The following is a 20,835-nucleotide window of genomic DNA, read 5'->3' as shown; positions in this document are numbered from 1 at the left end:
CTTCAAGGTATTTAAGCATTATCACGTATCTACATTGCAGTTCAAACGCAAAAAAGGCGTTCAAGAAAGGAAGTATTCAAGAAGTAGTGGGATTCTAGACATTGTGAATAACCCTAAAGCTTACCAATCTTTGAGTATTATACTCCTTTTTATGTATACTCTTATATCGTCTTCAACTGCGAAATTTGCAACTATCTCCGGAACCAATAAACGCAGAAACATACACACAATTCCTCCTCCAAGACCTGTAAACACGTCCACAGCTTTCCATAACTCTCCTCTAACTATACACAACCTCTTTCAGGCAATTCCGGGGCTTATTTCTCGCTGCCATATCCCCCCTCCACATCCACCCCACCTAAAACCCGATCGCCCACTCAAATTGTCTATACCAACATTTGAGTCGCACTAAATATAAAGGGTGGAAATAACACAAAACGGCAGCAGGAATTCTCATTGGCTCACTGGAAAACCCAGGCTCGACAAATTAAAATATAAAATTTTCAGTTTTTCCAAAAATTGAAAACTTGTTTTTTTAAACAACTTCGTTGAAAGAATATTAACAATGTTATCTTCTCGTTCTATGTTACGTTCTGCTTCCAGATCTTTGCCAGCTTTGTCTAGATCTGCTTTGAGAATTGTATGTATCAAAAACTGTCGTCAGTGCTTGCAATTGCCCCAATTGCTGACACTGACACCATTCCACCAAAATCAGCAGGAACTCGCCGGATCCAATTGACAATTCAATTGTTTGTCTATTCATCAACCGTGCCGTATTTGAATTAGTCTACCATGTCACCAATTCATTTGATGGCCATTCGTATGCAATTGTTGTCCATGTTTTTGATGTTATTTCTTCCGAGACCCATACTAACGATTTATTTTAGGCTCGTCCACAAGTTACCTTGCAGAGATTTGCTTCTGCTAAGGCTGCTCCAACTGAAGTTTCCTCCATCTTGGAAGAAAGAATCAGAGGTGTTTCCGATGAAGCTAACTTAAACGAAACCGGTAGAGTTTTGTCCGTTGGGTATGTTTTCAATTTTAATTTATGAGGTCTTTGACGAGTACAAATGAATCAATGAGATATAGAGGCGTATACTCATGTTTCATATCACCTGATTCTTACTGTACCTAGTGGAAAGAAGATTTGGAGGTGGAGATTTCAAATTATGATGGAATTGGATATCGAGATCGGGTTCGGATTCGTGCTCGACCAATGAAAATGTAAAAATTCATGAGATTTATGAGACGTCCAAAATTTCTCAACCACCGTTGACCACACCTATACCAATAATAATTTACTAACAATATGACTATAGTGATGGTATTGCTAGAGTTTTTGGTTTGAACAACTGTAGAGCCGAAGAATTGGTTGAATTTTCTTCTGGTGTCAAGGGTATGGCCTTGAACTTGGAAGCCGGACAAGTCGGTATTGTGTTGTTTGGTTCCGATGCCTTGGTTAAGGAAGGTGAAACCGTCAAGAGAACAGGTAAGATTGTTGAAGTTCCAACTGGTCCAGAATTGTTGGGAAGAGTTGTTGATGGTTTGGGTAACCCAATTGATGGTAAGGGACCATTGAACGCTTCTTCTTCTTCCAGAGCTCAAGTTAAGGCTCCAGGTATTTTACCAAGAACCTCTGTCCACGAACCTATGCAAACTGGTTTGAAGTCCGTCGACGCTTTGGTGCCAATTGGTAGAGGTCAAAGAGAATTGATCATTGGTGACAGACAAACCGGTAAAACCGCTGTTGCTTTGGACACCATCTTGAACCAAAAGAAATGGAACCAAGGTGCTGATGAATCCAAGAAATTATACTGTGTTTACGTTGCTGTTGGTCAAAAGAGATCCACCGTTGCCCAATTGGTTCAAACCTTGGAACAAAACGATGCCCTTAAATACTCTATTATTATTGCTGCCACTGCTTCTGAAGCTGCTCCATTACAATATATTGCTCCTTTCACTGGTTGTGCAATTGGTGAATGGTTCAGAGACAATGGAAAACACGCCTTGATCATCTACGATGATTTGTCTAAGCAAGCTGTTGCTTACCGTCAATTGTCCTTGTTGTTGAGAAGACCACCTGGAAGAGAAGCTTACCCTGGTGATGTTTTCTACTTGCACTCTAGATTGTTAGAAAGAGCTGCTAAGATGCACCCAAAATTGGGAGGTGGTTCTTTGACTGCCTTGCCAATTATTGAAACTCAAGGTGGTGATGTTTCCGCTTATATTCCAACCAATGTTATTTCTATTACTGATGGTCAAATTTTCTTGGAAGCTGAATTGTTCTACAAGGGTATTAGACCAGCTATTAATGTTGGTTTGTCCGTTTCCAGAGTTGGTTCCGCTGCTCAAGTTAAGGCTATGAAGCAAGTTGCCGGTTCCTTGAAATTGTTCTTGGCTCAATACAGAGAAGTTGCTGCTTTCGCTCAATTCGGTTCTGATTTGGATGCTTCTACCAAGCAAACCTTGGCTAGAGGTGAAAGATTGACTCAATTGTTGAAGCAAAACCAATACTCTCCAATGGCTGCTGAAGAACAAGTTCCTTTGATTTACGCTGGTGTTAACGGTTTCTTGGATGCCGTTGAATTGAGCAGAATCGGTGAATTTGAAGACGCTTTCTTGTCTCACTTGAAATCTAGTGAAGCTGAAATCTTGGACACCATCAGAGAAAAGGGTGAATTGTCCAAGGAAGCTTTGGCTAAGTTGAAGACTGTCACCGAATCTTTTGTTGCTTCTTTCTAAGCAACCTGGAACCTTTTTTATAGTTTAGATTCCTATAAACTCCTCTCAAAAAATATAAAGAGCATATATTCAAAACAAACCGCGCTTTGCGAAGCGAGCTTTATTTGCATTTTGTATGAAGCTCTGCTGTTAGTGATTTATGAAGGACTTATCTTTTGATTGGGCTGATGACTGCCTTGTCCCCGACCTGGTTACCCATGATGATAACCATATCTTGACTCAAACGGCCACCAATATCCAATCGTCCAATTCTGCTAGTGTATCAGTTGTTAATGATGAGCTTTATCGAGATAATGAAGTAAGTCTCATAAATACCTGGGGTTCGGAGCAAGCTGATAATTCATTCTATCAAGAACAGACCCCGGCAATTGTTGTGGTGAAATCTAGGAAAGCAATTGGCTCTGAGAAGGGCTATGAGACTAGTGTTGTGAGACGCGATGTATCATGGGCAGAAGCTATAAACGTTTGTTCTGAAAAAGCCGAAGAAACGGTTTTGACCCATACACCCAAACACATCCTGCCATCTGCATCCAGTAATGTACTCGGTGAGTCAATTCTACCGGCGGAAAAAGTGGTGTTGAAAGAAATCGATGTGAGGGTACCAATAAAGACTAAAAGTATGACAAAGGGTAAAAAGTCCAAGTTAAGTCTCAAAGAACCTATAGAGCCATTCAAAGATGGAGAACTGCTTGTCAAAAACCCACCCAAAAAGTCTCGGAAACCCAAAAAGAAGAAGGGACAAAACAAAGAGGCTGATCTTCAAAATGCACACGAACTAGTTCCAGCTGAACCAAAATTCAAACCGGCCAATCCACCAGAAGCTCACCGAGAGCCGTGTGATACAAGGAGCCTGGCTGCTACAGAATCTTCAGCTGAAGTACCTCCTACCTCCAAAATAATTCCTGGGCCTGGAATGCTCTTTTCCATCACCCTTAAACCGGTCAAATCAACACATTCAAATAAAAAGTATATCGAAAGAATGCCCAAAATACAGCCAATTGAAACCATTTTGGGGTTGAGCAACGAACAAATATTTAAGCTCAGTCCTACTGATATTAAAATAAAGCTTATCATGAATCAAGCAGAGAAAGGTTTAAAATCTATACTAAACTTCATGGCAGAAAACGAAAACATATTCCAAGATGACCTTACAAGAAACCTGTTCATAGATCTTTGTACCAATACTGCTCTATATGAGTCTAAGGCCATCAACATAACCTTGAAGAAGTATCCTGACGTCATCGATACCTTCTCAAAGTACAAAGCATTGACTTTGAATAACAATTCAGTGTACACTCCAAGTGCTAAGAAAGTGCACAGTAACGATTTTGACTATAAGGTATTATGTTATATCGGCTGCATAATTGTGTGGGCAGACTTCTCCCATAACTTAGGTATTCTCCAAAAAGAGACTCTCAAGAGTCGATTCGGAGGCTATCATTTATGGGATCAACTATTCAAAGAAAGTACAATCAACATGAAGAGATGGAAACATATCATTGAGTTTAGAGAGACCTTTCCGTTCCAACCCAATCAGTTCATAGTCATTCTTAGGCTTTTGCATATAGGTATATAGATTGTATGTATATAATGATCTCAAATCTCACTCAATTTGTATTTTCAAAACTGGCAGATTTCAATGATTACTCATTTTAATCCATGTCTGAATTTGAACTTCTAATTCTACCCAAAAATTATCTTGTCACTAGATCGCATTGGACCCCATATTACAAGTTTGTTAACAAATCCTATGATAAACCTCGTTTCCAGTACGAGTGTGTCTCCGGCAAGAGAATATCATCACCAACTAGTTTCTTATCAGATTTAGACCTTGAGGCCAATTTGGATGCACTTTTGTTCATTTTGTTAGGACCCAAGGACGTGTGTGGAAAATTACAGAGAGACTTTGACTTAGAGTCACAAAGTTTGCAAGACGCTTATGCTTGTGATATTCCCAAGGAATACTTTGAAAAGCTCAGGTTTAATGCCAGTAAAGTCAAGATAAAGGAGATAAACGATGATTATGATTTGCAAGATGATTTGTATCGAGTTTTGGCTTCGAGTGGCTATTTGGTCAAGGAGACCTTTGACAACCAATTGACATTGGAATTGACGGCTTTCACATCATTCATGAGGAGTTTGGGTAGCTTGACTTTCGAGTTTGTTGTAGAAAACTATCTTCAAAACTTGAAGTTTCTCGAGTACACAAATAATCCACAAATTTCATCCCAGAAGTACGACAAGGTATTGATAGAGGCTTATGTTATACGTGAACATGGGTTAGTGGACTTCTATATCAAGAAGTGTAAGTTCCAGCCAACTACTTATCCAGATAAGTTGTTTAAGCCGGAGTTAACTACTACTTCAAAGAGAATTATTGCCAAAGCTGAGTTTAGCCTTGCCATCTTTCATAGGGAAGTAGACATCATTTAGATTCATCATATATAATATATAATTATTATGCCATTACAACTTGGATTTGGTATATCCATTCGTAGACAACCAACTAAGAATCGAGTCTGAATCACGTTCGACCCAGGAGATCTTGGAAGTAACTACATCTAAAGCTTGAGCCAAGCTCTTGTCGAAGTAAGCCAAATCCTTACCTTCAAAGAAAGCAACCACTTTTTCCTTCTGCTCCTTCTTGGCGAATCCAGCGACAGAGAGCTTGGTAAGGGTACCAAACATCGACAATTGAGGAGGATGTGCTTCAATAAGCTTTTCATAGTTGGTAGTGTACCAAGCCCATAACTTTTCAACTCCAATTGTATTGGTTCTCATCAGAATCATTGGTTTGTAGGTATCCTGTTTTTTCACAACATCAAATTGGAATAACAAGTCTAAAACCTTATCCAATATCTTTTCATCTCTAAATGCACCCAAAGCAATTAAAGCAGAAACCTTTTCTTCAGCACTGGAAGGGTTTTGATATATATCAAAAAGCTTCTCAAATGTAGCCTCATCTCCAGTTTTAGCAGCACAATTGAAGACAATACCTCTGATATTGGAGTTGAGAACGGATTTGTCCCCACCAACAAACTTTTCAAATAAGTCCTTACAAATTTGAACATATTTGGGATGGTTGGAGGAAACAGCAGTTCCAAATAACAACTTCTTCAATCTTTGTTCACCAAACGAATCAGAATCAGAAAATTCATGACCAAGCTCAGTCAACTTTTGATGGACCAAGTCAATGGAAAATGATTGCAAAGCTTCAGTGAATTCCGCACCTTCAAACTTGAAAGCTTCTTTGATGCTTCCAATGTTGGAAGTGAGTTCTGACCAAACAACATCGTTGGTTTCATTGGCCCATGATTGGGTCAAGTTTAACAAACTGGAAGTAGAAAGGAATCCAGAGGTACTTAAGGAAGCAGCATCAGCCACCAAACCAGCCTTGTCTTCCACCGATAACTTACCTTCAATACCGGCTTTACCCAACTTAATCCAACGATCACTTTCGTAGACAGTTCTGTAAATACAAGCTTGGTCTGCATTGATCTTGAAAAAGTCATCATCAGTATCCAACTTGAATTTCTTGGTTCTGACATCCAAAACAGCCGAAGTATCAACACCTTTAGACGTCTTGATAGTCAAAAACACCGGATAAATCAACTGGTCTTCCTCTTCCTTGACATCACCGGTTGTCAAAAATCTGTTCTGAGTGACTTCGATTTCATTGTTTCCTAACTCCTTCACAGTCACCAATGGATAACCAACATTCTTGGTCCAGATATCCATGATGGTGTTAACATCCTTTCCACTCACGTCAGAGAGAGACTCCCATAAGTCCCTAGTCTTGGTGTTTCCCCATTTGTGCTTCTTCAAATAGTTGGAGACACCCTTCACGAAGGTTTCCTCTCCCAACCAATTAGAAATCATTTTCAACAAGGAAGAACCTTTGGCGTACGAGATAGAATCAAAGATCTGATTAACATCATTTGCTCTCTTCAACGGCACTTCAATAGGGTGAGATGATCTTAAACCATCCAAACTTAAAGCTTGTTGTAAGTCGTCAGTAACGTAAGATTGCCAAACCTTCCAGTCTGGATACAATGCATCACAGGCGTACCAAGACATCCAGGTTGCAAACCCTTCGTTAAGCCACAAACCATCCCAGAAATCCATGGTCACCAAATTCCCAAACCATTGATGGGCCAATTCGTGCATTACCACCTCGGTAACTCTCTTCAAGCCGTTGACGTCGGCGACCTTGGGGTCAATCAATACTTCGACTGTTCTGAAGGTGATTAATCCATAGTTTTCCATGGCCCCAGCAGCAAAATCGTGGATGGCCACCAAGTCACATTTGGGTAAAGGGTAAGGAATATCGAACTTCTTGTCGAAAAAAGCCAAGGTTTTGGCAGAGATTTCTGCCGAGTAGACCCCCAACTTTTCAGACCCTGAAGTCGAGTACACTCTAATGGGGACCCTGTAGTCATTGTTTTCAACATAGTTCAATTCCCCAACAATAAATGCCACCAAGTACGTGGACATGACTGGAGTGGTGTTGAACACCACCTTCTTCTTGTCATCGCCCAATAAAATGGTGTCTTTAACGTCCATGTTCGACAAGCATGTCAAGGACTTTTTAGCAATTAACGAGATGTCAAAAGTGGCTTTCAAAGCAGGTTCGTCAAAAGAAGGAAAAGCTCTTCTACAATCAATTGGCTCGAATTGAGTGGTGGCCAAGTACTTGGTTTCACCATCCTCAACATAACTGGATCTGTAGAACCCGGCCATTTGATCATTCAAAATCCCCTTGAACTTGATGTATAAGTTACAAGAAGAACCTTCTTTTAAAACATCAGGTAACTTGAACGTGATTCTTTGCTTCTCATCGTCAAATACAAAATCAGACGAGCTGATTTCGATGTCATTGACCTTGACAAGAAGGTACTCGATTTCCAACGTGTTCAAGGTGATTTCCTTGGTTGCCTCAACCACATTCAAGATGATGGTTTCTTCACCGTCAAAGGTGAAATCGGAGAAATTGGGTTCTAAGGTGATTTTGTAGTTAACGGGGTTGATGGCGGTAGGTAGCACTTCCCTGTCGACCACGGTACCGGTGGCCTGACCTGAATTCATTTTGCACATGGTATGTTGCTCAAGAGTTTTTTTACTGCGGGTTTGGATTGGGCTGGAGAGCCAAAATCTTAAATTGAGGTCTGAGGCTCTGGTCTGAGGCTCTGAGCCACTCCGCCAGAGTGCACTAAATGCGGCTAAGAGGAAAGGTAAATGAGAGAAATTGGTGGATACTGTGAATAAGTGTCATTTAATACATATATGATATACAATCTTGTTTAACCGGTTCTTAACAACAAATGGATGCCACTATCAGTCTCAACTGGCTCACTCAATTCTCCTACATTTAAGTTGAAAGAAGTGATTTCAAATGGAGGCTGCATTTGGCCCTTTCCGAACCAGCCCAAGTCACCGTGCTGACTGTGGGACGAACAGTCACTCTCAGTGGCGGCCAAGTCTCCGAGGGGGATATTCTCCTTCAATACCTTTTCTCTGTACTGCTTGATCAAACGGATGGCATCATCTCGAGACCGGGTGATGCCATCGGGAGACTTCCAAGACTTTGGTCTTCTGGACTGGTTGTGTTTGACCAACAAATGCGTAGCTCTGACCTGTTTGTTACTATTTACAAGAGGCTTGTATCCGTTGTTTTCAAACTCTTCGAGGTACTTATCGAGTTTCTGTTTGTCGGTGCCGGCGGGAGGTTCCCAAGAAGACTCACCGGTGACATTGTTTACGTAGTACTCTCTGTTATGAGTACGAGACACTTGGATAGCGTAGTTTTCGGGGAGTCCTGTTTCCATGACTAGTATAAGGATGACAAATTTTTGTGCGCGCCGAGCTTGAAAATATATCTATTGACAGTTCTACTCACGTGACCAATTCATCTACTCAAATACCCCTTTGTTTCAAGGCTTCCAACACCGATGCATACACTTGGTCAACCGGGTGATCACATCTAACCTTCACCACACGGCCCTGCTTGTCGAAGTAGTCGACCACGGGCATCGATGTGTCAATAAACGTTTTAAACCGCTTTCTAATGCTCTCCACGTTATCATCAGCGCGGCCACTGGTTTTACCTCTTTCTAATAATCTTGCCAACATCACCTGTTCAGGGCACTCAAAGAACAACGTAAAGGCTGATTTGGCAATCTGCTCTTCAAAGGAGAGCGCCTGGTCCATTTTCCTGGGGAATCCATCAACCAAAAACCGGGTGGAACCTTTTTGGAACTGCTCCAAGATTGCCTGTTTCAACAAAGCAAGTGTCACTTCTTGAGGAACAATGGTTCCGTCTTTGATACATGTGGCAATCAACTCACCATACTTGGACCCTTCTCTGGCCTGCTCGGCTCTCAATAAGTCTCCAGCACTCAAATGAACAAATCCCTTTTGTTGCACCAATTTGGCACATTGGGTGCCTTTGCCAGCGCCCGGACCTCCCAACACAAACACCACCGATATTTTGTTTTCAGGGAACTCTGGGCCTGTTTGTGGTTGCGGTTCCACCGCCGATACCGGGGACTTGTTGGTATAGAACACGGCGGCCATGGAGGTGGCGGCTGCCAACAACCCTAACCCAATTAAGATCCGTCCTCTTGGAGGTGGTGGTGGGGGAGGAGGAGTAGTCGAGGCTGACGACGGGAATTTGGGCTTGGTGATACTTGAGTTGAATCGAAGGGAGCCAGGCTCACGTATAAGTGTGGTTCTGACGCTACCAACACTTCTGGCCATGGTTCTAGCAGTTACAATTCTGGAAATCATTGTGTATTTGGACTGAAAAAATTCGTGTGGTTCGCGGTGTTACTAAATATATGAGGCTAATGCTGCATCGTTATATCTTAAATATTTGCCATTGATAGTCGAATCCCAGCCATTAAGAGCCAAGTTCACGTAGACGGTGGCCGGAACATCAGGGTGAAGTAACTTTTGTTCTTCATGTAATTTTGTGAACCGCCTGTGGGATTCGGGCTTCATGGCACTCTTATGTTTTTCTCTAATGTCCAATTGCATAGACGTATCCACCACGCCAGGAGCAACCGAAAGCGACGTCACTTGACTGCTGGCCTCTTGTTCGGCGATGGTGAGAACTAAGTGGTTCAATGCCGCCTTGGTGGCACCATAACAACCCCAACCATTGGTGGCTCCAACTGAAGCCCCGGACGACACACCAATGAAACTTCCACGGGTCTTACGCAATTCAGGAATCACGTACTTGGCCAAGTTGACAACAGAGAAGAAATTCACGTCGAACGCTTGTTTCCAGGCATCGATATCAGCATTATCTATGGTTTGTACTGGGTCCAACACTCCAGCATTAGCAATAACTGAGTCGACTCGGCCAAACTTCGACACCGCCAACTCCACGCTCTGACGAATAACTTGGTCTTCTGACACGCTACCAGCCACAAATGCTACTCTGTCAGATCCGTAGGTTTCAACCAATTCTTGAAGTTTGTCCTCTGATCTAGCCACAGCAACAAGACATGTATCAGGACGTGACAAATAGATCAGGGCAATTGAAGCTCCAATCCCTAGCGATGTTAGTTTTAGCCCAGTAGTGGTGTTTGCTAGCGAATACACATACCAGTAGAGGCGCCAGTAAGTATCAATACAAATGGCATTAGAAGAGAAAGGTTTGAGAGAGAGATTTCCTCAGTGCGCAATTTCTTTTCTGTGGGTATTTAATCTGCACAAGAACCATCAATTCGGTTGCTTTAAACCCTTTCGTAACACCATAATGATCCTCACACTCTTCACTTTCTAAAAACTCTGTCACTGTACTTGTATAACCTCCTGATCACAAGTTACTTCGTTTCCAAACTAGTGGGTCGTGCGTGCACTATCGCCTAAGTCGCACACAAGTTGATATCATCAAACTCCCTACCACCACTTCATAGATACCAGGAATGAATCGATAGAGTGCTGATAATGAACATAAATCTTGACTCAGCCAAGGACACACTCTGTAAAAACATTCTCATCTACGGCCATTGCAAATTTGAAAACAAGGGCTGCGCTTTTGGTCACTCAACCTCCAAATCACAAAAGTCAACAACAACCGCTCTCGAGCGTACTTCCCCCGTGCTGTCTCCCATGTCTGTAAATACCAGTTTGAACGGCAAAGCAGACACCAAGAAACGGTTCAATTTTAACACCCCGTCTTTCCAGCCATCTCCAGGTGCTGCTGCATCTGCTGCCAGTGTCGGCTCTTTAACAGGTAAGTTCTCCGGACTATCACCCAAACTTGATAAAATTCCTACGTTTGTGCCCAGCGGAGAATCCAATGAAGGGCTTCGGGCGTCTAGTGTGACACCAATTGGGGCAGCTTCTCGGAAATTCAACACTTCTGCGTCGGTGTTCACGCCCAGTACGTTTGAAGCATCTTCGCCTTCTGTTAACATCACACCAAACCCATATGCCAATCCTCCATCTTCTGCGGGAAACCAATCCATTTCAAGTATGGGCAGCAATGACATGTATTACCAACACACCAGCACAAACTATCCACTCAATTACCATCTCTATGCCCCTGCTCCTCCTCCTCGATTAATGATTCCGTTACCTTCACACCAAACCAATTCTCAAGAAATGTTCATCCCCAACGACTTACGTGAAACACTCCAAAGAAGAAATGAGACCACTCTCCAAACACTCGGTGGACTCAGCAACTTGCCTGATAATGTGGGTGCTTATCACTCTTTGATGCCTGTTGACATGGAGACAAAGTCTTCGGTATTTGGGGTCAATTCGGCAGTGTATAAAGTGTTTTCGAATGTGGATGGACTTGCCTATGCTCTACGGAAGTTTGACCATAGTGACACCATTCAAATAGATAACAAGGGTCCTTTTAAAACCGTTGAAAGGTGGAAACGCTTGCAAAACAGTAACATTGTGGGGTTGCACGATTGTTTCACGACCATTGCCTTTGGAGGAAACAGATCACAGTTATGTGTGGTATATGACTATTATCCGAACGCAAATACCCTTCTGGAACAGCATATCAATCGGAAATTGGGGTCCAAACTTGAGCCTATTAATGAAGACATTCTTTGGTGCTACATTATTCAAATAACTAACGCACTAATGGATATTCACAAAAGTCGGTTGGCGGCTCGATCAGCATTGAACCTAAGTAAGATTCTTGTGGTGGGAAAAAACAGAATCAAGTTATCCAGCTGTGGTATTGACGACATTTTCAATCATGAATCAGATGACACTACCACGGTTCAAGACCTACAAAAGCAAGATCTTGAGCGGTTTGGAAAAGTGGTGTTGTCATTGGCGTTGTTAATGCTCCCAGGATCACCATCATCACGTGGTACCCAAGACCAGATCAATAGCTTGAAAGGTGTGGTTGGAGATGAGATGATTGACCTTCTCGTAAAGTTGAACATCGGCTTTATGGACGTTAATTTGGACAAGTTCAACCAGTTTTATCTCAGTAAGAGACTGATTAAGATGATCAATGATCTACAGAAATCCCAAGACTATATAGAAAGCCAACTCACTAATGAGGTTGAAAATGCCCGTCTCTTCAGACTCATTTCTAAGATCAACTTCATCGTTGACAGTCCCCATTTGCTCTGGAAAGAGAACGAAAAGGTGAACTTGATCAAGCTTTTCAACGACTACATTTTTCACCAACACGATGAGTCCAATAGGCCTATTATCGATTTATCCCGGGTGTTGATAAAACTTAATAAGCTAGACTGTGGTATAGAAGAGCGATTCATGTTGGTGTCACGAGATGAGAAGCTTTCGATTCTTGTCAGCTACAAAGAGTTGCGAGACATAATCGACAGCTGTTTCCGGGAATTAGCAAAGTAAGTGTATAGCTCAATAGATACTATGAAATGCATCATGAACTAAGGGTTGACTCAACTGTGGTTGACTCAACAGCGGTTTCGGGCGGGCGCGCATGCAGGAAAATGACCCATCTAGCAAAATGACCCATTTTTTGGCCATCGCCGATGTTAGGTGCGAATGAGTCAGGCCGATAAGACGCATATAAAACCGGCTGTCCGCATTGTCAGTTTATTCCCACAGTTTATTCAGCACGCTGCTTTATCATTAGTGTCTCCATATTTAATAGAGGTCTTTGATATACTAGGTAGTGAATAAGCGAGTATCCTTTCAATTTTGTTCTTTCCCCCCTTTTTCTTCCAGAGCTTGCTTTGGCTGCAATCGTGACTAATCTGCTTTACTTCTTTGTTATAGTAGATTTTTGTATCGTTAATCCCGTTGGTCTATTACTGTTTGTGTGACATTTGAGTAATCATCTGTCAGGTTTTGTTGGTTTTTTTTTGGCGTTTCTACGTTTTTGGTTTGCTAATAGATTCATGATGTCCTTTTGATTCCTTGAATCTTACGATATAAAGGCTGAATGATGTTATAAGATAACCGTTTTTTTTTTGTGTGTGATTTTAAACTTTATTGCATTTGCTGTATTATAATGACTATTGTTTCCAGCATTCTGCCGGTCACCCCGAGCAGTTCAGAAGTTGATAGCTTGTTTGCTAAGTCTTCCAGTTTAACACCTTTGTCTTCAGTTGAGTTAAAGGAAATGGACTTTGAAGAAGAAATTTTATTGCCCAATGACTACAAATACTATCATAATAACTTTGATAAGAGCCAGTTCAACTTAACCTTGATCAACAGTGCCATTTATTTGATCAAGTTATTGTACCTTGAAGACCAGGAGGTGGAAATCAATCCTTCTAACTTGAGGTTCTTTATTTTGCAGGTTTTGAAGAGGTCAAAGACTTCGATCCAAATCTTGCAAATTGCATGCCTTTACTTGATGAAACTCATCAAGAAAAGGAATGACGAAAAGGTTAAGTCGTTGAAAAATCCCAAACATTTGTTTTTGGGGTTGGTGATCTTGGCCTCTAAGTTCAATCAAGATGCTAATTACTCCTTTAAAACGTGGGTGAAAATCTTAGGGTTGGATTCGGAGGACAAGAACCAAATAAAGTTGCTAAAGACATTGGAAATCGACTTATTGCAGGCGTTGGAATATAATTTGTACGTCAGTAATGCCACCTACGAAAACTGGTGCAATGTGTTGCTTATTTTTGGGTATGATTTCATCAAGGTTCAAAAGATCTTGGCTGATAGTTCGAAGAGTGAAGTAGTTTGGGAAAGTGATTCTGCGTTGATTGATTCCAAACTCGGTAAATGGGGAATATTCTTTTCCAATTTGAATGTGAAAAATCTTGATGCAGTTGAGATCAAGTTCATTAATTACTACTTGAGTCAATTCAACTTGAAGATTTTTATTTCCAACTCCTTCTTTGTCAAGAGAACAATTGATGATGTGAACGATGCCGATGATAGCGACTTGAACGATAAAGTCAAACTTTCTTGTAAGTAGTCAACAAGTAGAGTGCACGGTGATACCCAAGTAGCTCAAAGCATTTCTTACAATATTCGTAGAAGGTTGTGAAAGCATCATACTATTTGAATTTACAATTTGTGAGGCTACAAGCGTATTCTTTTGCATTAATTGTTTTCCTTATTCACCATATATGTACAAGCATCCATCACTTCCCCATTTACCTTTCACACCCTCAAGCAACATGAACCCTTCATTGTCTTTATTGACTCTCTCCCCTGAACCACCACCAATAATGTAATTGTTGACTTTACCTATATTGTAACCTCTGACCATAATATCTCCAAAATTGTCCGATTTCAAGTTCACAAGCTTGATCTCAACTGCTTGGAAAATACACCCAGAACCCACTAGATTCTCAGTGATAGCTCCATCCAACACCCTATAATCGTATAAATCACTCAACACCACGGGACCTATCAAGTTATCATACCCATACTCAACAATGACTCTTGCATTAAGCAAAGCCCTCAATTGATTAAGTTTTGCGGTAGCAAAGTAGCAGGACTCAGGCCCACCTACAATGGTGGTGAAGTACACCAATCTCAAGTTGGAGCTGCCAAACCTACTGAATTTTCCCTGGGACAAAAAGTACATTGAAAGCTTGTACTTGGTTCTACCAACAACCGATAGCCCTCTTTGTAACTTGTGCACAAGTTCGCCCTTAGAGTATACCAGCAGGTCCAGGAACATCACCGACGGGTTGTACAGAACAAGGTTTTCCCACGACAGCGAGTTGGTGATGATGACACTGGAGTTAGTCACAAACCCAGTCAACACTTTGCATAGTGTGTTCACAAGCAGAGTGTGAGGGTTTACATTTGTCACCAATATCGTGTCTTTGGGACCAATTGTTTCATTTGGTGGTAGGTGCTTCAAAGTCGAAGCGATATTGCTGACCAAGTTGACGGCCAAGTATTCGGTGGTTCTGATTGTAGATCCATCAAGTTTCTTAACCACTCGGATCCGTGCACCTTTATCTTTGTCGAAGTTGTAGATATTTTCGTAGGTGAATAGCTCACCGGTAGCGGAGAGGATCAGATCCACCTCTTGCAACAATTGGTCACCAAAGTGGTCTACTTCCAAGGTCTGAAGATCGTCTGATGTTTGGTAGAAGGTAACAGTGACGGCATTGATCAAACAAGCAAACAAGATCACCGTGTGATCAATGGATGCCATGAAGTCGGAGTACTTTACGGCGATGTTCCGGATCCCATTTGCATCCAAATAAGCCGTAACGCGGTTGACCTTAAAGTTTAATTCGGATATTTTGATCACCTCATTGTTTAGAACCATAAGCTTCTGGGGATTAGATTTCAAACCCGCCACCAATAACTCCCACACATCGCAGGGGTTTCCGTGACGGATCTTGTAGTGGTTATAGCGGATGTCAAGGCCGACCCTTAACCCATTCCCGAAATCTAGTTTGTTACTCTTGTAGATGGCTGACTGGTCAGAAAGTCTGGTGGCTTCTACCAACGATTGTTCGGATAAGTACAAGTCAGGCACATCCTTGGTGGCATCAACATACTTCTTGAACAAGTAGTGGATGACGACGGCCACCGCCACCGCAATTAGTACCGAGGTGTCCAGCATCTATTTAATTAGTTGTCAATTGTAGGATGCGACGCGCAAGTTTATACGACAGCAGCAGGTAGTCGCCTAATTACAATTTTAATCAAGCATTTGAGACGAGTATACACAATCGGTTTGTTTGGTTATATTTTATTAACGAGGACCATAATCCGTTGAAAAGCGTGTATTGTCTGTGAAACAATGAAGCTTCTTTTCCCCAAGATCAAGAGTTATCACCAATTAGTGGCGGGGATCCTTATCCTCTGGGTTATCACGTTTTTTATCCACGAGAGATTCCTTCCATTTTACGTGGCCAACCGGTGCCAGTGGGACCAGTTGACGCTTTCGAAGCAGCCAGAACACCATGGATTCCACAAGCAACATGAGCCCCAAGTATTCGAAGGTATAACCAATATTTTGTTCATTGCCGACCCCCAGCTAATTGATAGTCATACCTATCCTGGAAGAAACCTGCTTTTGTTGAAGCTCTCTCAACATACCGTTGATACGTATATCAAGAAGAACTACCGGTCATTTGTGCGCCACTTGGACCCCGACTATATCTTCTTCTTGGGAGATTACCTTGATAATGGCCGGTCCAGTGGTGATAAGTACTTCAACCAACAGTTCCGTCGGTTCAAAAACATTTTTCCCCATAAAAAGTACGGGTTCAAGAAGGACAGAAACTTCTTCATTAACGTGCCTGGTAACCACGATATCGGGATTGGAGATGCTGTCAAGTTAGAAAGTCGCAAGCGGTTTTCCAAGAAGTTTGGAAGACTTAACACCATCACCACCATCAACGACGTGGACTTCATCGCGCTCGACACCCCTTCGTTGATGTCTGACAATGGTGAGATCAACGGTGATGCCCGGGCTTTCATCGATAAGCAGTTTGGTCGGACCATCTCAAAGGAGAATCCTCGGGTGTTACTTTCACATGTTCCATTGTATAGAGATCCCAGCGAGAAGCCATGCGGGCCTCTTCGTGAGAGCCCAACGTTCCGTCTTTCCAAGGGGTACCAATACCAGCTGGTGGTGGATGCCGGGCTTTCGTCGGAGATTTTAGACCTAATCCAACCCGATTTGGTATTTAGTGGAGACGACCACGATTACTGCGATATTCAACATAGCGAGTCTACCAGAGAGGTCACCGTAAAGTCCATCAGTATGGCCATGGGAATATGGAGGCCGGGTGTCCAGCTTTTATCGTTTGTAAACGCTGATGAAGAGTTCCAGTACAAAACCCACATGTGCTACCTTCCACGCCCTTACTACAATATTGCCCATTATGTGTTTATGGCGGCGGTGAGTGGCTTGGTCTTGCTTTACTGGAACTCGAGCCAGTCGGCCATAGTTGGCTACACGATGTTACCGTTACACAACATGAATTCGAAGAAGCTCTCCGATTTTATTCAAGACCAAGACAATGAGAACGCGGCCGGCCTGTCGCCCTACATAATGCCTCTCCCCAGTTACACAAACACCAAGGAGTCACCACGGACGCTCCAACTGAGAATACGACAACTGTTTGACAGCTGGGGCTTAATTCGCAAACGATTTCATGCGATCGCCTTTGCTCGTCAAGCAGGCCTGGTAAGCGCTTTAGTGGTAGCTATTTACGTGATATTTTGCAAGACAATTTAAAGATCCAAGGGGGGCTGTGGGGTTATGAAGACTCCAGGACGGGGTTCCTTGTTCTCTTACTGATGCTGCTATTATTGTTCCACTTGCAGCCTTTCTCCTGCAGGATTCGCGAGGATGTGTGAAAGAATGTGAGGCTCATTATGATTCCTGATTAGGTCTTGATAAATAACAGAAAAAGGCACACCACAAGAAAACATCCCACATTACAAACACCCGAGTGCACGTAGCCATGGGATGCACTGCTAGTGTTCCAGATCCCGATGACCAAGATCCATTTCTCATGGACAAAAGGGTCAATGCTGCCATCAACCAAAGTTTGCAACTGAATCGCAAGAACAGTAAAAACCAGGTCCTGCTTTTATTGTTGGGAGCTGGAGAGAGCGGTAAGTCCACCGTGTTAAAGCAGCTTCGGTTGCTCCACAAAGGAGGGTTTTCGGACCAGGAGAGAATACAATATGGCCATGTTATCTGGGTGGATGCCATACAGTCCATGAAGATTCTAATTGTTCAAGCTCGGGCATTAGGGATTCGGTTAGATTGTGATGATTGGTCAGGGTCCTTATATCAGTATAAGCGGATGGTATTGAAGGCCAATGCTTTGCAGCAGATTGATACTTCCATTGCTGGAGGTAACAATTTCTTGAACGAATATGTCTTGAAGTATAGTGAGGTGAGACGTGCCAAAAGACGTCAGAATAGTACAGGGATCGCCAACAACTCGTTTTGGGACGATAATAATAGTCCACGAACAGGTAACAATGATCGGATCGTGGAAGAAGAGGTAGAGGCTGCAGATGCTGAAGTCAATGGTATCAACGGCACCACTGAAAAATATTCTCGAAGTCAAATAGCTGAAGCCATTGATATGCTATGGAAATATGATAGTGGGATTCAACAGTGTTTCCACCGGTCAAACGAGTTCCAGTTGGAATCAAATGCTGCCTATTACTTTGAGAAGATTTATGAGTTTGCCAAACCCAATTATTTGTTCACCAATAGTGATATTTTGAAGGGAAGGATCAAAACCACAGGAATCACCGAGACGAACTTCCATATCAATTCGTTCAAGTTTAAAGTGTTGGATGCTGGTGGTCAGCGGCTGGAAAGAAAAAAGTGGATCCATTGCTTTGATAATATCACCGCCATCTTATTTGTAGTGGCCATTAGTGAATATGATCAGACACTTTTTGAAGATGAGCGAGTGAACCGAATGCATGAAACCCTTGTTTTGTTCGACTCACTATGCAACTCACGATGGTTTTTGAACACGGCTTTTATCCTCTTCTTAAACAAGATCGATTTGTTTGAAACCAAGTTTTCTCCTCAGCTGTTGCACAAGTATTTCAATGATTTTACTGGCAATACCGTAGAGGATGGAATCAGCTATTTTGAGAAAAAGTTCTTAGCAATCAACAAGACCAACAAACCCATCTACGTGCACCGAACCTGCGCCACCGACTCAACGTCGATGAAGTTTGTACTTTCGGCGGTAACCGATATGATTATCGAGGATAACTTAAGAAAGAGTGGACTCATTTAAAGTACAGTATTTTTTTAATTCGTTTATTAGTTCAAATATATAAGATTGGTGGAGTGGATATTGATGCAAATGAAGATGGAGATATTCGGGATTAGCGTTCGCTTACCATCTCATCATGGCCATACCATTTCTCCATCTGTTGTAATCCATCAATCCTTCGATTTGTCCAGTACCAGAAATGACAATGTCCTTGTCCCATAAGGCAGCTTGAGCCCAAGCCCTGACGTCTTTGGTGGTGATGGCATCGATCTTTTCCAAGGATTCTCTTATCGAGGTTCTGTAACCCAACAATAACACCTTTTTGGCGATGTCGGAAGCAATGGCTTCAGTAGAGTTCAATCCAGCCAACAAAGCAGTCTTGGTTTGTTGCTTGGCTCTTTCGACTTCGGCATCAGTGATGGAGATCGACAATCTGTTCCACTGCTTCAAGGTGAAGTGAACAAAGTCATCTATTTGGTAAATGTTGGAGATCTCAGCATTGAAACCCCATAACCCAGTGTCTGAGTAAGAGGTGGAAAAGTGAGTATATTTGTCCACAATGTGGTATTCTTGCACTTGAGAAGCCAACTTGGGTGACTGGAATTTGGCAAAGGCCGAGTGGTGGTCAAAGTCGTTAAAGATCTTGGAGGCCACTTGAGCCACATAGTAGGCAGGAGATGACACTCCTTCACCTTGAGCAGCCAATGCCACATAGGCCTTTGGCATGGTGTCGTCTCTCATTTTGACTTCAGAACCCAAGAATGAAGCAGGCTTGACGGCGGGCTTGTGACCTTGTTTGATGGACAAAGCAGCTTCAACTGCTTCAACCAATTGGTTGTGGTCAAAGTTACCAGAAGCGGCAACCACCACGTTGGAACCCACCAAGTGTCTTTCCAACAACCGCTCAGAATCCTGGAGTTGTAAACCAGAGATGGACTCGGAAGTACCCAAGGTTGGCAACGCCAAAGAATAACCTTGGAAAGCAGAAGCATTCAAGTGTTCCAACACCATTTTATCTGGAGTTGCTTCCAACTGGGCAGCCTGGGCGATCAATTGAGACTTAGATAAAGCCAAGTCAGCTTTTTCCAAATATTCTGAAGGGTTAGAACCAATTTTACTGATGAGTTTAGCAGCTTCGAGCACGTTATCATTAGTGGTTTGGGCAATAATGGCATTGGTTTCCTTGGTGCTTTGAGAAGTCAAAAGCACCCCATCTTCGAGGGTGGAGGCGAGGGTGGACACGGTCAAGGCCGAGATACCGTTACTGTAGGAATGTTCGCTTCTGGATCCGGCACCAAACCATAAACCAATGGTGGACACTTTGGCGTGAGGGTTGGTTTCGGTAGCGATGGTAACTCCATTGGAAAGAGTGGCATACTTGGTGGGAGTGGTGGCGGTAGCGATGGCACGCTTGGCGGCGGCAACGCTCTTCATCCCAGATTTGAAGGTAGATCCACGAATCATGATACTTTAGAAAAGGTCGAGTTTGTTTTAAAAGGTGAAAAAAACTTTTGATTTTTTCTCGCTCATATGTTTGGCATTTTGGCCAATAGTAAAAGGTGCAATTAGGTGCGGGTCTATATGCAGGATGTTAAGTTGCAACTAACCTGGGGATGGTTTGATAAGAGGAAATATTGGAGATAGAGCAAGATGATATGTGGGATGAAATAATCCACTACTAAGGGGAAGTTTCCCTGTACAGATCATAGTATGGAGATGGCCAAATAAGGAATGGTTTCTAGACTTGCTTATAAAGTGAAAAGAGCTTTAATTATACTATGGAAGAAGACAATCCTTACCAGCAAAGTGGGCACACTAGTGATAGCAAGCTCTTCGAATACTTGAAGCTCATGGACATCTAGTTGATGATGTGGCTCGTAGGGTTGTAGTGGATTTTCTCGCATGCTCATTGCTGCAAAAAAAGTAGACATAC

At 42.5% G+C, this 20,835-nt stretch overlaps 11 protein-coding genes across 11 annotated transcripts; 5 read left to right on the top strand and 6 right to left on the bottom strand. All coding sequences in view use genetic code 12, as the record gives it.

Annotated features, from left to right (window-relative positions):
• Nucleotides 1-565: 565 nt before the first annotated feature.
• ATP1 (Alpha subunit of the F1 sector of mitochondrial F1F0 ATP synthase) lies at nucleotides 566-2,742 on the top strand (the record flags this gene model as incomplete). Its single annotated transcript, XM_006687520.2, has 3 exons — nucleotides 566-640; nucleotides 888-1,027; nucleotides 1,320-2,742. 3 exons carry the CDS (start codon nucleotides 566-568, stop codon nucleotides 2,740-2,742), a joined length of 1,638 nt encoding a protein of 545 aa, XP_006687583.1.
• A 139-nt stretch (nucleotides 2,743-2,881) lies between these two features.
• PSN45_000084 (uncharacterized protein) lies at nucleotides 2,882-4,318 on the top strand (the record flags this gene model as incomplete). Its single annotated transcript, XM_006687519.2, has 1 exon — nucleotides 2,882-4,318. One exon carries the CDS (start codon nucleotides 2,882-2,884, stop codon nucleotides 4,316-4,318), a length of 1,437 nt encoding a protein of 478 aa, XP_006687582.2.
• An 83-nt stretch (nucleotides 4,319-4,401) lies between these two features.
• Nucleotides 4,402-5,175, top strand: PSN45_000083 (uncharacterized protein; the record flags this gene model as incomplete). The annotated part of the gene is made up of 1 exon (XM_006687518.1): nucleotides 4,402-5,175. The coding sequence occupies one exon, from the start codon at nucleotides 4,402-4,404 to the stop codon at nucleotides 5,173-5,175; it is 774 nt and encodes a 257-aa protein (XP_006687581.1).
• A 33-nt stretch (nucleotides 5,176-5,208) lies between these two features.
• APE2 (Aminopeptidase 2 mitochondrial) lies at nucleotides 5,209-7,836 on the bottom strand (the record flags this gene model as incomplete). The annotated part of the gene is made up of 1 exon (XM_006687517.2): nucleotides 5,209-7,836. The coding sequence occupies one exon, from the start codon at nucleotides 7,834-7,836 to the stop codon at nucleotides 5,209-5,211; it is 2,628 nt and encodes an 875-aa protein (XP_006687580.2).
• A 206-nt stretch (nucleotides 7,837-8,042) lies between these two features.
• Nucleotides 8,043-8,567, bottom strand: pin1 (peptidyl-prolyl cis-trans isomerase Pin1; the record flags this gene model as incomplete). The annotated part of the gene is made up of 1 exon (XM_006687516.2): nucleotides 8,043-8,567. One exon carries the CDS (start codon nucleotides 8,565-8,567, stop codon nucleotides 8,043-8,045), a length of 525 nt encoding a protein of 174 aa, XP_006687579.1.
• An 88-nt stretch (nucleotides 8,568-8,655) lies between these two features.
• Nucleotides 8,656-9,528, bottom strand: URA6 (bifunctional uridylate/adenylate kinase; the record flags this gene model as incomplete). Its single annotated transcript, XM_066157394.1, has 1 exon — nucleotides 8,656-9,528. The coding sequence occupies one exon, from the start codon at nucleotides 9,526-9,528 to the stop codon at nucleotides 8,656-8,658; it is 873 nt and encodes a 290-aa protein (XP_066013491.1).
• A 42-nt stretch (nucleotides 9,529-9,570) lies between these two features.
• On the bottom strand, nucleotides 9,571-10,388 carry PSN45_000079 (oxidoreductase; the record flags this gene model as incomplete). Its single annotated transcript, XM_006687515.1, has 2 exons — nucleotides 9,571-10,298; nucleotides 10,352-10,388. The coding sequence occupies 2 exons, from the start codon at nucleotides 10,386-10,388 to the stop codon at nucleotides 9,571-9,573; spliced, it is 765 nt and encodes a 254-aa protein (XP_006687578.1).
• Nucleotides 10,389-10,860: 472 nt separating this feature from the next.
• Nucleotides 10,861-14,140, top strand: PAN3 (PAB-dependent poly(A)-specific ribonuclease subunit 3; the record flags this gene model as incomplete). The annotated part of the gene is made up of 2 exons (XM_006687512.2): nucleotides 10,861-12,590; nucleotides 13,276-14,140. 2 exons carry the CDS (start codon nucleotides 10,861-10,863, stop codon nucleotides 14,138-14,140), a joined length of 2,595 nt encoding a protein of 864 aa, XP_006687575.2.
• A 141-nt stretch (nucleotides 14,141-14,281) lies between these two features.
• PSN45_000077 (uncharacterized protein) lies at nucleotides 14,282-15,757 on the bottom strand (the record flags this gene model as incomplete). Its single annotated transcript, XM_006687511.1, has 1 exon — nucleotides 14,282-15,757. One exon carries the CDS (start codon nucleotides 15,755-15,757, stop codon nucleotides 14,282-14,284), a length of 1,476 nt encoding a protein of 491 aa, XP_006687574.1.
• Nucleotides 15,758-15,937: 180 nt separating this feature from the next.
• Nucleotides 15,938-18,923, top strand: PSN45_000076 (uncharacterized protein; the record flags this gene model as incomplete). Its single annotated transcript, XM_006687509.2, has 2 exons — nucleotides 15,938-17,332; nucleotides 17,556-18,923. 2 exons carry the CDS (start codon nucleotides 15,938-15,940, stop codon nucleotides 18,921-18,923), a joined length of 2,763 nt encoding a protein of 920 aa, XP_006687572.2.
• Nucleotides 18,924-19,025: 102 nt separating this feature from the next.
• On the bottom strand, nucleotides 19,026-20,366 carry COR1 (Cytochrome b-c1 complex subunit 1, mitochondrial; the record flags this gene model as incomplete). Its single annotated transcript, XM_006688626.2, has 1 exon — nucleotides 19,026-20,366. One exon carries the CDS (start codon nucleotides 20,364-20,366, stop codon nucleotides 19,026-19,028), a length of 1,341 nt encoding a protein of 446 aa, XP_006688689.2.
• Between the last annotated feature and the right edge of the window lie 469 nt (nucleotides 20,367-20,835).

The sequence above is a fragment of the Yamadazyma tenuis genome, chromosome 1, assembly GCF_029203305.1.
Source record: "Yamadazyma tenuis chromosome 1, complete sequence".
NCBI lineage: Eukaryota > Fungi > Ascomycota > Pichiomycetes > Serinales > Debaryomycetaceae > Yamadazyma > Yamadazyma tenuis.
This window is presented reverse-complemented; position numbering and strand designations above follow the sequence as displayed.